General features: G+C 32.1%; 1 protein-coding gene across 1 annotated transcript in view; it reads right to left on the bottom strand.

Annotated features, from left to right (window-relative positions):
- Positions 1-4,934: 4,934 nt before the first annotated feature.
- The window catches only part of LOC145247951 (sulfhydryl oxidase 1-like), a 263,655-nt gene continuing 251,849 nt past the window's right edge, over positions 4,935-16,740 (bottom strand). Inside the window, exon 2 of the mRNA XM_080109596.1 lies at positions 4,935-5,314. Within this exon, the coding sequence (XP_079965722.1) occupies positions 5,277-5,314 (38 nt within the window). The 3' untranslated portion in view covers positions 4,935-5,276. The remainder of the gene's footprint in view (positions 5,315-16,740) is intronic.

Genomic DNA, 16,740 nt, shown 5'->3' with positions numbered 1-16,740 from the left:
GTCACTGAGGTCAAAATTACTGTGTTTGAATCTAGTAAACCAATCTCGAACAGTTCTCTCAGCTATAGCGTTTTCTCCATATACGGCACAAATATCCTTGGTCACTTCACTCGCCTTTTGACCTTGATTAAACACGAAAAGAGGTCGGAAAGGTGATACTTTTTATCTACTTGACAATCCATTTGACGCTTGTGAAAAAAAAATATATGAGTAACAAACGATGACGATTATCTTATGCGCGTTTTCTAATGATATATAACACTTTGTTAAATATCAAAACGTGTTTAAGAACAAACATTATGAAACGGCGGAAACTTATGCATTTATCACGTTGTTGCATAAGTTCAATCATAATAATAATGATGAAGTTCGCAATCCCCTCTAACCCATTATGGGTGGAATAAAAATGGGAGGTATTACTTCTACTACTACTCGTAATATGGACAGACTGCTTCCTGTTATGCAAAGTATAAAGAATCCAATGAAAAGGTGATGTATAAGGATTCACTTGGTCAAGAGAAAAGAAAAAGTAAAGTTTGATGTTTGATATTTTTTGTACAAATCAAATTGGTTGTAAGTTTCCTGTCTTGCAGAAACAACTAAAATTCTATTTTTAGGGAAAAGAAATTATAATGTCTGTGAAATGCGAGAAAATAAAAATGATCATTTCTTGATCGATTCTACTTAACAGAAAAATTGGAAATCCGAATTCTTGTTTATGTCTCCGGAATAAACTCATAATTGATAAATTACTCGTCACAAATATAGTAGTCGGAAACCACATTTGATCTCATTATCAAATTAAAATACATAACAAAATATTAAAAAACATACACACACACATATATATATATATATATATATATATATATATATATATATATATATATATTGTTACATGTGGCAGTATGATAAAAGGTGGAGATTTAAGTCACAAATAAACGTAGGGGTATGATAAGAAATTTCCGAGAGGAATGAAAATGGTTTATCTTTGTAACACGTTACCAAAAGGGGAGGGGTACAAGGGAATTTATGGGAAAACAAGATCCCAGTATCTTATCGCACATGTGACACAGACAAAATAAAGGAATGAGACACGGGAACCGAATACGACAAAAACGCGAGAAGGAACGAAACAAAAACACCAGTGATGATATTTTCGAAATTAAATTTTATTATAAAACAATGAACTAACTATGGTAGGGAAGGAATAATGCAATTAAGTGAAAATAAAAAAAAGAACAAATTATAAAAATAGGAAGGGTATCTTTGTCTACTATTCGAAGGATGCCAGCGAGAAATATATCAAAACAAAAAAAAATGTATCAGTCCAAACGAAACAATGACAATATGAACTCCTTGACTTAATAGTTCTCAGCACGCGGTGTTCCTTTATCGTATCCATCCATTATATACGCTGGGCAGTACCAAATTACCTTGCTTATGGGCTAAGGGTTATTTGTAATAGTGGGGCGTTTGGTACAAGGTTTAAAAAGGCACAGATTTTGGAGAAATGATAGAATGCTTTTTATTGTGACACTGTAGAAAGTAATTTCCCAAGGAAACTGAACATTTGGTGCCTTGGGGTAGAGCTCGACGTATATGGAAATCTCGTGGTAAGCAATGTGGCTTGTATCAAGCGAGGACGCAGCTCATATGAAGGTTTGCTATGATAAGAAATAACTTGAATGGGGGAGGGGGTATGACCTTCACCTTCACCTTCACCGAGGTGCACGACTTATATGACCTTCACCGAGGTGTGCGACTTGACACACACAAAAAAAACAGCCTCTTAATCACCAGCTAACGCCCACGTCACTGTAACGTCCAATGGCAACAACAACAACCTTCTCACTCGACTTGCCTTTTATACCACTATCTCAATCCCTCCTCTTGCGCATGCGCCTGTAGATTCTTGACAACCTCGAGACTTCTGCTTATAAAAATCCAAGTTTTGTTGTCGCGCATGCCTATACAAGGCACAAACACGTGGGCGTTTGTTTTGTTGGTAAGTACTACAGAGGGGGGGGGACTAAAGAGATGTGAATTAAGAAAAAGAGAAAAGGATTTCTGAGGAAAGAAAGAAAAAGGAAAAATAATTAAAGAGAGATGTGGATTAAGAGAAAGAGAATAAAAAGATGGCAATGCTGTCTAGAGAAGGGAGAGATTACTAATCTCATAAAACCATTTTGGCAGATAGAAACGGACTGCTGGTTGTTGGACCGTACGCAGCAGTTTTTGGGCCTCAACTCAAAAGCTAAAAACCTCTCCAAAAGAGCCAGGCATATCCAAGAATGGAGTACTGTTGCCACATCTGGGCAGGAGCTGCTAAGAAAAACTTATCCTGCCTTGATAGAGTTCAAAATAGACTATTGCCTAAGAGATGCCCTTTTCTCTTCCCTGCAACCTCTTTCTCACAGAAGAGACGTTGTGAGTCTGTCTCTGCTTTATCGTTATTTTCATAGCAAGTGCTCGTCTGAGCTCCAATCTATGGCCCCCTTTGCTAAACTTTCACGAGAAACACTCGTCTATCTGAAAACACTATTAAAAATTTCCCCTACTCTTTATCTGTGCCTAAACCTAAACGTAGATTCCATTAACAAAGTTTCTTTCTTAGAACTGCACGCCTGTGGAACTGTCTTTCATTTGCCTGCTTTCCAGCTGACTGCAATATGGCTATCTTCAAGTTCAATGCAAACAAGTTCTTGAACCGTTTTACTGAAGTTAACAAATTTACCGAATTTCCATTACTAACGATTAGTATGATTCTGCTACTGTACACACTTTAGCCCTTATCCTCGAGTGGCCTCTGGGCTTTGATAAGTGGTGACCCCTATGTTAAAAAAAAAAAATGGAAAGCTCTTCCTCCTCTGACCGAGAAGCCATCTGAAAAAATCAAAGTTAGAAAAGTCCTGCATCTTTAAACCATTAGGTTGGTTGTTTTTGTTTTACGGCATATCAACGTTTTTCAGGTTATTTAATACCGAATCTAGTTATTTTGAGGAACGATTTTTAATGGAGTATATATTTTTTTAAGTCAGATTCTATTTAACCCATAGTTAGGTCCCTAACAGGTACTACCATTCCGGGTCAGAGTGGACCTGGGAGCAATGGCAATTAAAGGGTGGCTCCACACTCCCCAAGGCCTGCAAGGTGGGAACTCACCATCGGATATAGTTTTAGGTCATATCCAGGACTGTAAACCATTAAGAACCTTAAGAATTTTCTTTTGCAGGAAATGTATCTGAAATATCTTATGAATAATTAATCTTTTCTTTATAAGAAAATTATCTCCTAGTTATTGATTATTGAATTGCTTTGATTAGAAAAGACAGTTATTTACAGCGCCGACAGCCAGTCCAGACTGCATGGAGAGAAGCGGTATACCATCTACAGCAGAGCATCTACAAAAAAGAACTCAACACGACGTTAAACCAACACACAGCTGGCACTTAGGGTCGTGTGGGCTCAGTGTGCTTTGAGCATCAAAGCAGTAGTTCCAGCGACAAGTGTTTGGTTAAATTTTGAAGGGTACATCACTAGATGAAGATAAGAGTGTAGCCACAGAGACTTAGGGTTAGCTTCTGCGTTTAGTGACTGAAGATGGCCTACTTGGTCCCGTGAAGCAGGATTAGATGAACAACTCCCTACACATCTGGATACATTAGCCCTGTAACTTAAGTTGTTTCTCGTTCAAATTTGTCTTCCATTTGCTAACCTATATTTGCATAACCCAGTAAAACCCACTAGATAAACATGAAAACGGTTGATATTTCTTATTTAAAAGATTTTTTTGTATAACCTAATTATCTGGCGATCACCATTAGCTCTGTCCCTTAAGTTGGAAAAGAAAACTTTGAATCAGATTCAGCAGATGCGATTCACTTCACAAAATTGAAATTGCACATCATAAATCAACACTATCTTTAAAAACATCATAAAAAATATCAAAGTATCATAAAATATCATAATAAGGTAATATAATAGCCTTCAAAAGTCCAAAGTCAATTCTCCTCAGTTGGTAGTTTATTACATTTCAAAAGCGAAATTATTACAATATGGTTTTCGTTTGCAACTACAAGGAATCAACAAAATTATGTAAAAAAAAAAAAACAACAACATTATTTTTAACCACTTATAAGGTTCAAATAAGCGTTGTATGTCGGTTATTTGAACTATGTAAGGCAGGGTGGTGTGGGGGGTAACCTAGGCCGGCTTCAGGGGACCAATTAGTGTAACCATCTATCTCCAGTCACTAAATGCAGAGGCTAATCCTAAGTCTCTGGAAAGACATTTATTGAGCTGGAACTTTATCAATTTTATATACAGGTTGAAAGTTTTCTAATTGAAAAAAAAAAAAAAAAAATTAATGGGAGAATCTTTTATATATATAAATAATTTTTTTTAATATATTATAATTTCCATATACAAACTGATTTACGTTTCAAGTAAATGATAATAAAATATCATTATATATCCAAAAATAAAATAAAAAATACGAAGATATAAAATGGCATATCTATAGATAAAGCTCACCTGTGTTTAAATGTATGTAAATATATATATATATATATATATATATATATATATATATATATATGTTTGTATGTCTGCCTAAAACTTTCGGCAGAGGCGACAGGTTTTTACGAGATCAGTATCATTTTGAAGCTCGACTCTTTAGACGATAAGTACCAAAAAAATGGCTAAAAACATTACTTCCTTCACCTTCAACTGGGCACTTTTTCTACAAGGAGGGGTCGCTTTTTTGCCAATATTTTCGAACGTCATCCCCTCTTTTCGATTGACTAGCGCTAATTTAAACCTACGTCACTTCCGGTTTGGCGATGGGGGCAACAGCAAAGGCGTCACCTTTTTCTTTTTTTATGTTCTTTTCTTCCTTCGCAGTATGTTGGTGTCTGCCTGCCTGCTACCACTTTTTTTTTTTTTTTTTTTTTTTTTTTGCTGCTCAACACACACCTCCAAACACTCGGGCGACGCCTGGCACCCAGGCTAGTAAAAACATAAAACACAAAAGCGAAATTAAAAGAATCAGAATTTAAAAAAAAAAAAAAAAAAAAAAAATTGGAATTCATTGAGATGAGTATTATTTATTAATTTTACCTGAGGAAGACCAGAAGAATAGTTGGCCGAAACGTCGTGAAACAACAAATAAAAGATGAGGATAATAGTCCGCAATAAATAAAATTAATGAAAAAGAAAACTTCAACATCAAAATCACATTACCTGCAAGATACAAACTTTGATACACAACAGCTTCAGATTTTGATACACAACTGCACCAGCGAACACTTACCTATAAAATATGAAAATAATAAAAAATAAAAAGTTAAAGATAAACAATAATTAAAAATAGAAAAAAAAACTTTAAAAATGCATTAATTTTATTATTTCTTAAAGTTTATTTAACAAAAAAGCAAAAACAGTTAATAAAGACATTCTACTATATAAAGTAAAGTCAGTCACTTTATAGATTGTTGTAATCCTCTTAAAATCAGTCTCTTTATCAAATGATGTTTCAAATGAGTGATTAATAACCAATTTTAATTTTTTATACTCCTGTAATATAGTGGGGTCTGTATAATATGGATGTTTATATAAATATTCTACAGTTTATTTAGTTGTATGCATAAAAAAAATGTTTGCTTGTATATAACGTCTCGTTTGTGTCCATATGTGTGTAAGGGGGTGTATTTTACATAAACAAATGAACCATGCATGGTCCCCCATGAGTGCATAGTGAACGAGGCATAAAATTACACCACCACCCCATTTAGCCGCAATATCCCCAGGGGACATCAAATCCTGGTGAAAATGAACAAACAGTGCAGTTTTAGGCATTAACATATGCAAAAAATAAAAGAACATGACTAAATCCATCATTTGCCCCTCCCCCTCATTTAGCCCTAAAAGTCCCCAAGGCCTTAAAATATTTAAATTTGAGTTCAGCACCACACAAAACTGCTAAATAGACATATACAGAAAATTTTGGACAAATATGGTAAAATAGTCCCAAAAATGGAGTGTTTTTATTAGTCTTAAAAGAGCCCCTTGGGTACTCCCAAGAGTTATCGCAAAGTATAGACAAAGAAAATTATATAGAAATCAGTTAGTTACAACTTTTCAGAAAGTTTTATAAAAATCCAAGGCATCATTTTTTTTTTAATAAGCACAAAAGTGTCAATTTTAGTCATTTTAACCCGAAAGGCAGCCTTGGGGAGGGAGGAGGATACTGGAGTTTTCTCAGAAAATCAGTTTTGTTACTTTTTTTTTTACTCGTATCATGTTTAATGTTTGTGAAAAATTTCAAAACATTCCAAGGCATAGTTATTGAGAAAGGTGCAGACAGATGAACGGACAAACGTGGATTTACAGGTCCACCCTCCTTTTGTCAGGGGAGGGGGATCAACAAACATACTTTTAGTCGGTGCGTCATCTTTTCTATTTTAAACAACTCCGGACAATTTTGATGATTTCATAATGTTTCGTTGTTCATTCCTTCAATTATTCTGTTGGGGTTACAATTTCACCATTGTCTACTGTTGACATTAATCCCCTACAACTCGTATCGAAAAGATTACCTCATTCCATGTCTGACTCGGCCAATGGTCGATACTTGACAGTTTAACCCAACTAATGAAAATTCAGCTCCAATCTACACCCCCCCTTGCCAAACTTTCATGAAAAACACTTGTCTATTTGAAACCACTATGAATAATTTCCCCCACTCTTTATCTGTGCCTAAACCTAAACGTAGATTCGATGAACTAAGCTTTTTTTTTCTTAGAATTGTACACCCGTGGAACTCTCTTCCGTTTGCCTGCTTTCCAGCTGACCACAATTTGGTCGTCTTCAAATCCAATGTAAACAAATTCTTGATGAGCCATCCCCTTAAGTAATCCAATTTATCAAATTTCCACTACTAATGATTAATATGATATTGTTCCATTGACTACTATACACTCATTAACCCTTATCCACGAGTGGCCTCTGGGCCTTGATATGCGATGACTCCTATGTAAAAAAAAAAAAACCATCTATAACTAAAACTATTTCATTTATTACGTCATCACCTGAAGGCTTTTCACATCATCTGCTTGTTATTATTTCCACATTCTAAACTGGCCTCCTGATTCCGAATTCCGCTTCTAAGTGAAAACATAATTGTCAGAATAAAATACGAAAATCAGCTGTAGACGGTTTTAACACCATCATAGCCAATTTCAAACCTTGCTCTGGTCTACAGAGTTAATTGCTGGTGCTAGAACTGGTTGCCAATCACTATTTTGGCCACAATGGATCATCTTGCAAAATCTGCATTTATTCTGGGTGCCATGTTCTACGGGAGAAGCCAGCTCAACCCATTTTGGGTAAATATCCCCTTAAATAAAGTTACAAGCACAAAAGGCCATTGTCTATCTTATTCATATCATGGCTCACGTTGTAACAGTGCATATCAGCACGTGGAAATATATCAGCAGCAGCGAAGGATAGCTGGCTGCAAAAAATTAGCAGCAGCTGCAAAAAAAAAAAAAAAAGAAAAGAAAAAAGGCATATGCAAATTAGGAAGTGTGTGCAAGAAGAAAACGGAAAAATATGCACCACATGCTCGAGCAGAAAGAAAATTGACATCAAAGAATGTAGACGTGTAAAGTTGAAGGCGAGAAATAGCTGGCTACAGCCGGTGTGAGGTCAAAGAACAAAAGTGTACACCGGGCGAGATGGACGATGGCGATAAACTTTTAAGCGGTGCTAAGATGGGACAATAACAGTAATAAAAACTCTTGTTAAAAAAAGAAACAAAAATGCTGACCCATATTTATTTCAGTTCCTTTGTTCGAGCATTACAGTAACATGCTCTCATGATGCCAGCCATAACCAGGTAGAAGCTCTAAGTAATTCCTTGCAAAGATTTGTTGGCCAAACCTGAACCACATTCCTTTCTGCATATCTGACTTCTGATTTGCGGCTCAATTATTCCCTAAATTACTTTCAAAACTTATCAATAAACTTTTATCCTCTGTAATTATCACTACCCAGAGCCCATCATTTACCCTTTGTTACAGATCGTGATTATACTAAGATCCAAGTCTTCCAGAACAAATATTTCTTTTAGTATCTGATTTGTCAAATCTGTGATCATGTAAGTGCCAGTTTCACTGACAGCATTCGACGTTTCTGTAACAACACCTGAGGATCCTGAGGACCAGGGTTTCCCAAAGTCGGCTCCAAGGAGCCTCAGGGCTCCATAAGTGAGGCTTGGGGGTTCTGCAAGCCTTTTCTTAAACAGGACCAAACGCTTTATATGGAAAAAGTAAATGACTGCAGACATTTAATTATTAGTCTTTATTACTTGAAATAGACATCATACACAACAATTGTAAAGAGACTTTTAACTGGTATCAAGACAGAAGAATAATAAAAACTTATGTTAAAAGAAAAATGTCGAACCGGATTTTTCTTTCTTTCTTTCCTGCGTGTGTTTGTAACTGCTAGGTCACAACACTACAAATGCAATATACCAGGATTTGAAGTTAGCTTAACAGGTAATAAATAAAAACGTGGATTTATAAGATCAAAGAATCCAACCTTGATCGCCCTTCGGGGCCCGTGGCGCAGTTGATAGAGACGTTGAATATCTACAGTTCCAAATTAACATTGTCTAAAGATAGCGGTTTCAATCCCACCCAAAGCGTGCCAGAGGTTTATTTGGCCAAAAATGTGGTGAGACGACAACAACTACGGATGGCAGTGATGGCTGAGAATGCAGTTAGGAGATTCGAAATTCCTATCTGTCGCGGTTACCACCTGACGAAGGCCAGAGGAATAGTTGGCCGAAACGTTGTGAATAAACAAACCAATAAAAAATGAAAAACAACAACTAATAAAGATGAGAATAATAGTCCGAAATAAAAATAAATTAATATTTAGCTTAACAATGTTATTATTTGCACCAGTAGCCGTTGGTCTACTAACAAAATAAATAAATAAATAAATAAAATATTAACCTGATCTGAAAATGCTGTTTAGATTTTATTTAATTTTTTCATCAAGTCAATTTAATTGATGAAAGTTAATTAAAGCGTTTCCTAATAAATTTTAATAATGGAAAATAATTTTTAAAAAGATTTTTTTTTTTTTCATAATGAAGATGGTGAAAAAAGCAGTGGAAATTAAATCCGTCAAATTAATTTCCTTCCTAAACAAAACGCATTTCCCAATCAAATCATTTTTTTTTCACAAACTAGCAGACCACTCAACATTGCCCATAGTAAAATATGCTGAAATATATTTTAATTTAGGCAGATTTTTTTAATTCATTATTATATAGCACTCAGTATATTGTAGTGGGTACCTGGTGTTGTCCGATGCATAAAATAATCTTATATATATGATATTTTAATTCATGCAGATTTCATATTATTATAAAGCCAATACTGTATTGACTATTATATTGTACCCAATATATAGCAGTGATGTATAATATAAATCTCACCTGTCTGTTTGTATGTATGTATGTATGTATGTCTAAAACTTTCGACAGAGGCGACAAATTTTCATGAGATCGGTATCCTTTTCAAGTTCAACTCTTCAGACGACAAGTATCGAAAAATTGACTAAAAACATTAATTCCTTCACTCTCAACTGGGCACTTTTCTACGCTTTCTTCGCCGATATTTTCGAAAATCATCCCCTCTTTTCGATTGACTAGCCTTAATTTAAATTTTTGCCACTTCCAGTTTGGTGATGGACACAACGGCAAAGACGTCACAATTTTTTTTTCCATGTTCTTTTTCTCCTTCACAGTACGGGTTCGAGCCTGCCTGCCTACTACCACTTTTATTTTATTTATTTATTTTTTTGCTCAACACACATACCTCCAAACACCCGGGCACACAGGCTAGTAATTTATTAAGTTAAAAGAATATGTGTATATATATATATATATATATATATATATATATATATATATATATATTACTTGGGTGTCATTAGCTAGGATCCAAACCAAAATGTACAACCCTCCAGCATTATTCATTACCATCTGAGCTGAAAAAATAATATTGTTAAAAGGTATCAATGTATAATTGTGCACGCATAGAAGTAACGGGTTTGGTCGACTTAAGTCTGCCCAGTTTCAAATTTTCAATTTTAACCCTTAGCAGATATCGTTATTGGCTAAAAACTAAATTGAATTTGTTCCACAGAGCTAAATCTCTAACATATCAAGTTTTACGTCTGTACACCAAAAATTGGCAGAATAGTTTTGTAGAGAGCGTTCTGCAAACAGACAAGATCACTTTATCTATATATATAAATTCATATTCCTGTCTGTTTATTTGTTCACAATTTGATTAATATATACAAAATGTGTCTTACTTTAATCTTTCATTTATTTGTATATATATTATGAACTTGCAAAAATATACAATTAAGAGATCACCTTATTTGCATATGACATTAAGAATAATCGATTTTACTAAATAGCGGTATCTTAGTTAATGTTTTTAGCGAGAGAATTATCTTAAGTATTCTATTTAAAATTGTTATTTAATAAATTTGAAACAACAATTATATTGATAATATATTTTAATTTAATTTATTTTGGAATTCATATTTCCAACAGCGACCTTTTTTAAAACATTTTTTTTAAGAGTTAGTTGTCACTAGATGCTATGCATGAAAAAAAAAAACAAACGTTCACCAAATATCATTTGGTAATTTCATTAAGTTTCTAGCTGGAAAAATAATTCCGTATCGATAGAAAAATGTTTGGCTTTTATTGTTTTAAATATTCAAAACAAAAAAACACGAAAAAAACTGTTTGTTTTATTTTATTCCTTAAGCGGAAATACAGAAATCGGTAAATTTTTACCATTTAATCCAGCGTCATTTGATACTTTAAAAAAAAAAAAAAAAAATGCCCCCCCCCTCTAAATACCACAGTTTACACTTTTTTTAAATTTTTTCGCGTTAATTTCATCGATTACAAACTTAATTTTCTAATTAAAAAGGTAACTTTATACGACGTGATCCAGTTTAACTTCACCCCCCCCCAAAAAAAATGGACATCTACTTTTTTCAGCCTAATACATTTAAACAGCCTTTATAAATAAATTGTGAAAAAAAAATAAAATAACATGTTAGAGTGTGGGATCACTTTTCTATATAAATTTAACATAAAATGAGCACCCACTTTTTGGCCTTCAAGCATTCAACGAGACATGTCACCTCTAGCATTTTTTCAAGTTTGGTGATTGAGGGAGGGGCAAAATCTGACAAAAACAATTTTTTTTTTTTCTGGTGGGGGGGGGGATTACACTGGAAACATAAAATAACGATAAATTTACTTATTTTTTATGAGACCATTCTCTACTTTCACCTAACAACAAACCCCAAAATATGACAAATCCAATTTTTTTTTTGGAGGGGAGGATTACATTAGAAATAAAACAAATAAAAAAAGCAAATCGAAAAGCCCCCCCCCCCCTTCAAAAAAAAAAAAGATAATCGAAAATTTCCTTTATTTACAAAAAAAAAAAAAAAAGCCAGTAAAAAAAATGTCCTTACAAAAAATAAAGGTAAATGTATAGTTTATCGGCGTAAATTATTTGACAGAAAAAAATTATAAAAACTATTTATTTTTATATAAAACATTATTATATCCAAAGGCTGAAATAAAAACAAAAAAAAATTATGTTTTTTATAATTTTTTATTAGACTAAATGTGAACGCCTTACACGTTTAAATTTTGGCTTTTTTTACATTCTTTCATTACAAAAAAAAATATGGCGGCCAAAAACATAGTTCACGAAAAAGCTTAAAAAGGCCAATCTGACAAACCTTAGAAAGGCCAAATTTTAAAAGCAATATAGCAGCCTCGTATAATAAATAAATAAAAAAAATAATAAAAATGAAATTTTTTTTCTGGTTTTATTTCAGGCTTTGGGTCTAACAATGTGTTTTATATAAAAATAAATAGTTTTATTTTTTTTGTCTGGCAAATAATTTACGCCGCTAAACTACACATTTACCAAAATAAAAAATAAACGCACATTATAACCGTAATTTTTTTAGGTTCACAAAATCCTGAGTTTTCTTAGGACAGTGATCCCTTCTGCCGAAATATCAGGTGGAGAGGGTGTCAGATACTTCTTTTTGGGAGCGCTTACATTTACATGTTTTTATCAGTTCTTTTATTGTTGAAATTGTTGTGGGGGTGTTCATGTTACCCATGATGAAAATGATTAGTATAGCACACATGTTTCAAACGGAAATTCATGTCAACCCAGGCAATGCCAGGTACCCATGCTAGTATATATATATATATATATATATATATATATATACACACACACACACACACACATACTAGTGTAATCCGGTCGTAAAATAAATATTCTAATTCATGCTGATTTCATATTTATTACTATAGAGCCAATTGTCTATTGAATATTATATTGTATACAATATATAATAACAATTACAAATATTAAAAAAAAAAAAAAAAAAAAAATGACTCCTGTGTCATCAGCTAGAATCGAAACCAAAACATTTAGCTATCCAGCCTTGGTTGTTACCATTTGAGCTATTGAAAGATAGATAAGAAAGGTTAAAAAATTAAGCGATTTCAAGCAATAAATATAAATTTGCAGATATACAGGTTTTATCCACTTATTATTTTCAATTTTGTCTCCCTTACCATCTACTTACAAGATCAACATTTTTCCACAGGTCTAACTTCCCTATATGTCAAATTTTAAGTGTGTAAACCAAAAATTCAGAGAGGAGTTTGTTAGAGACCATCTGAACACACGAACAGGGTCACTTTATATATATATATATATATATATATATATATATAATTTATATAATCAGAAAAACAACACCTTTTATTTATTAGTACACAATTTTTGTTTTTATTATTTTTTAAGACATGTTATTATATATTTTTTTCCTCCTTAGTCTGACAGCTGTTTCGAAGGGTAAAAAGACAAACGGTTGTTTTAATTATAGCATACCGAATCTTCATTATTTACCGTTCTCTTCAGAGACAATTAAAATCAAATTAATTACAGTCAAAGATTATATGATTATATAAATTATATTGCTCTGAATTCTCATCGAGCTAAACCGAAGTTAATATTGGTACAATTATCAATAAAATACCATTTAAAAAGGTATTAAAATTGATTGTTAAAAAAATACATATAAATCTGCTCCAAAAGTTTGAGCTGCTAAATAAAAACCTTTAAACTGACCAAAATGTTCCCAAAGGAAGAAATACCATTTTCCCCGAAGAACGTAGCAATACCGGACCATAAAAAGTACACAATGGACATGCTGCAGTCTGTTCAAAAATTCATAAAAAGGATTAGATGGAAGGTATACCATCACAACATGAGGTGCCAAAATGGGGAAAACAAAACAAACCAACAGGATCGCAACAGTAACACAAGAAATGAAGGAAACAATAGAGAACCAACAAAATTTGATAAAAAATATGGAATCAAAACGAGAAAAAGCCCACCAAACATCCCTGCTCTTGACAATTTCGAACTTGATATGCTAAACATGGTAAAAGGCTTAAAAAAGAAGAAAAAACAAAAATACATGAATCCCAGACTACAAAAAATAAATGAAACATTTAAAAAGATCAAAGATGATGACATGCTGAAGGTACCTGCAGACAAAACTATGAACATTTACTCCATAGACTATAATAAATATAATGAATTGATCCTAACAGAACTGAGGAAAAAATATAGAATTGCAGAAAAAAATGAGTTAGATAGCATAAACACATCCATTAAAGAAATATGTGAAGAAATAGGCATTAGCAATAAAATAGAGGTATTTACCCCATTAACCCCAAGATTTACTTTTAAAGACCACAAAGAAACCTTTAATATAAACCCTAGCATTAGGCTTATATCCCCATGTATATCTGACATAGGAAATATAAGTAAAAAAATTCTTGATAGAATTATACCTAACATTAAACAGAAAATAACAAACCACCTATGGATATCCTCAGATGAAGTAATAGATTGGTTCAAAAATATAAGTATTAGAAGTAACAGTATGTTAATTAGCTTCGATATAGACGCATACTATCCCTCCATAACACCACAACTCTTTAAAGATGCAATATCATTTGCAAAAACTCTCACTACCATAACCAAAATAGAAACAGATATAGTTAACTTAGCGAGATGATCAATAATAAAATATGATAATAAACTTTGGACTAGGAATAACAGGGACCTAAACTTCGACATCACGATGGGATCGGCTGACTCAAGTCAGGCAACTGATGTAGTAGGCCTATACATATTGCAGAAACTAAGTGAAGAGATTCCAGAGCTAAAAGGTGGGCTATATCGTGATGATGCTCTGTTTTACATAAATGGTAGTATAAGAATAGTTAAGAACACCAAAACTAAGATAAAGAAAATATTTAATGATTTAGGGCTAACAATAACCTTCAATGAAAACTACAAAACCGTTAACTTTCTGGACCTTACCCTAGATATAATAAATAAAACATATGAACCTTACCACAAACCTAACCAGGCATTGTACTACATTGATAATAGATCTAATCACCCACCATCCATGAAAGCTGCAATAATACCAAACATATCTAAAAGACTATCTAAAATATCAATTAATGAAGACAAATTTAACAAAAATAGGGAGTATTATAACGAAGCAATAAAAAAATCAGGTTACAATAAAAAAATACAGTACATAAAGAACCATAATGTTGAACACACTAACTTTAGGACAAATGTAAATATAATATCATATAATAGAGTAATGAATAGAAATAGAAATAAAATAGAAACAAATAACAGAACTGATAACAACATAAGTACCAGCACTCGTGAAAAAACAATAAGAATGGAGAACAACACTAACACAAATAGAAAGAATAGGAGGAAGCAACAAACATGGTTCAACATCCCATACTCTATACATATTAAAAATAATATTCCAAAAGAATTCTATGAAATAATAGATAATAACTTTCCACCAAGCAATAAATTAAGTAAAATCATAAACAAAAACACTGTAAAAATTTCTTACTCAACCTCACCAAATTTAATTAGAAATATAATAGGAACGAACAGAGCCAAAATAGAAAAAGCAAATAATAATAACTTAGAAAATAATAGGAATGAAAACCGTGGATGCAACTGCCGTGTAGCTATAGAATGCCCGTTAGAAGGAAATTGCCTCGTATCAGATGTTGTATATAAATGTGAAGTTAAAACTAATAGAGGTATAAAAGCATACATTGGTAGTACGAGCACTCAGTTTAAAACCCGGCTAAACAATCATATTTCATCATTTAACAAAAACAATAATAGTAGCAAAAATATAATAAATAACACAGCAAACACTAATAATACTAATAATAACCATAGTAGGAGGGAAACAAATAGAAAGAAAAATAATAATGACACTGCACTTGGGGAATGGATACGTGAGTTAAAAAGCAAAAACATAGAGTACACTTTGAAATGGTCCGTGATAGGTAGGGCAAAAAGTTATCATCCATCAAAATCAGGCAAATGTTCCTTATGTTTACTAAAATCCTACAAAATACTAACATCTGATAAAAGCTCATTGTTAAATCACCGTACAGACAACATACAAATATGTCTGCATAAAAATAAGTTCCTAATATCAAGATATAGATAATAAGTAAACAAATAGATAGACAAAAAACTGAACAAAAATATTTTCTTTTCACCAAAAAAAACCGAGTTTTAAGATAAATGAATAAAAAATATTAGAATAGCAAATAAACTTATAAATAACAAACCTGAACACAACATAAATACACATGATCAATAAATAATAATATGATTAATAAAAAAATTAAAATTAGCAAAAATGACAAAGATTAATAACAAAAAATAAATAAGTTATTTCCCTTTGACTACTAAATTATAAGGTAAATGCACAAATTCTAAAAGGTGTAAGTTAATGACTGAATAAATAAGAAACAAAGAATTGATAGAGTTAATTCCCTTTAATCGCAAAATCAGAAAAGACCGTAAACTTGACACTAAAAATTATAAATTGGAAACAACGAAAATAATTAACAAAAAACATAATATAAGAATAAGAAATAATAAATATGTACATAATGATAACCATTTTAGCCTAATAATAAAATAAATACGAAAAAAAAAAAAAAAAAAAAAAAAAAAAAAAAAACAATAACAGGAAAAAGTATGTATAGACGGCCAAAAAAATAAAATGAAACGTAAACACCCAAGAGATACGAAAAAAAAGGAAAAATTACTAGCTTAAGAAGAAGTTAAAAAATTAATTAAATAATTTCGTAAATAATAAATCAAACGTAATTAAAAATAAGAAAAAATTACTAGCTTAAGAAGAAGTTAAAAAAATTAATTAAATAATTTCGTAAATAATAAATCAAACGTAATAAAAGAAGAAACAAAATAAGAATGCAGAATTAACATAATGGATATTAGATACATAAATTGGAAAGAAATTAAAAAACCAAAAAAATACGAAAATAAGGCTAACAAAAAGAAAATATAGATATATAAAAATCCCATGGAAAAATTTTTAAAGATGGCAACCTCGATAAAAAAATTCCATCCCCATGTGAGTTTTTAAAAACAAACTTTGACTGTAATTAATTTGATTTTAATTGTCTCTGAAGAGAACGGTAAATAA

The sequence above is a fragment of the Euprymna scolopes genome, chromosome 26 (assembly GCF_053919585.1).
Source record: "Euprymna scolopes isolate OS-2025 chromosome 26, ASM5391958v1, whole genome shotgun sequence".
In the NCBI taxonomy this organism is placed as follows: Eukaryota; Metazoa; Mollusca; class Cephalopoda; order Sepiida; family Sepiolidae; genus Euprymna; species Euprymna scolopes.
This window is presented reverse-complemented; position numbering and strand designations above follow the sequence as displayed.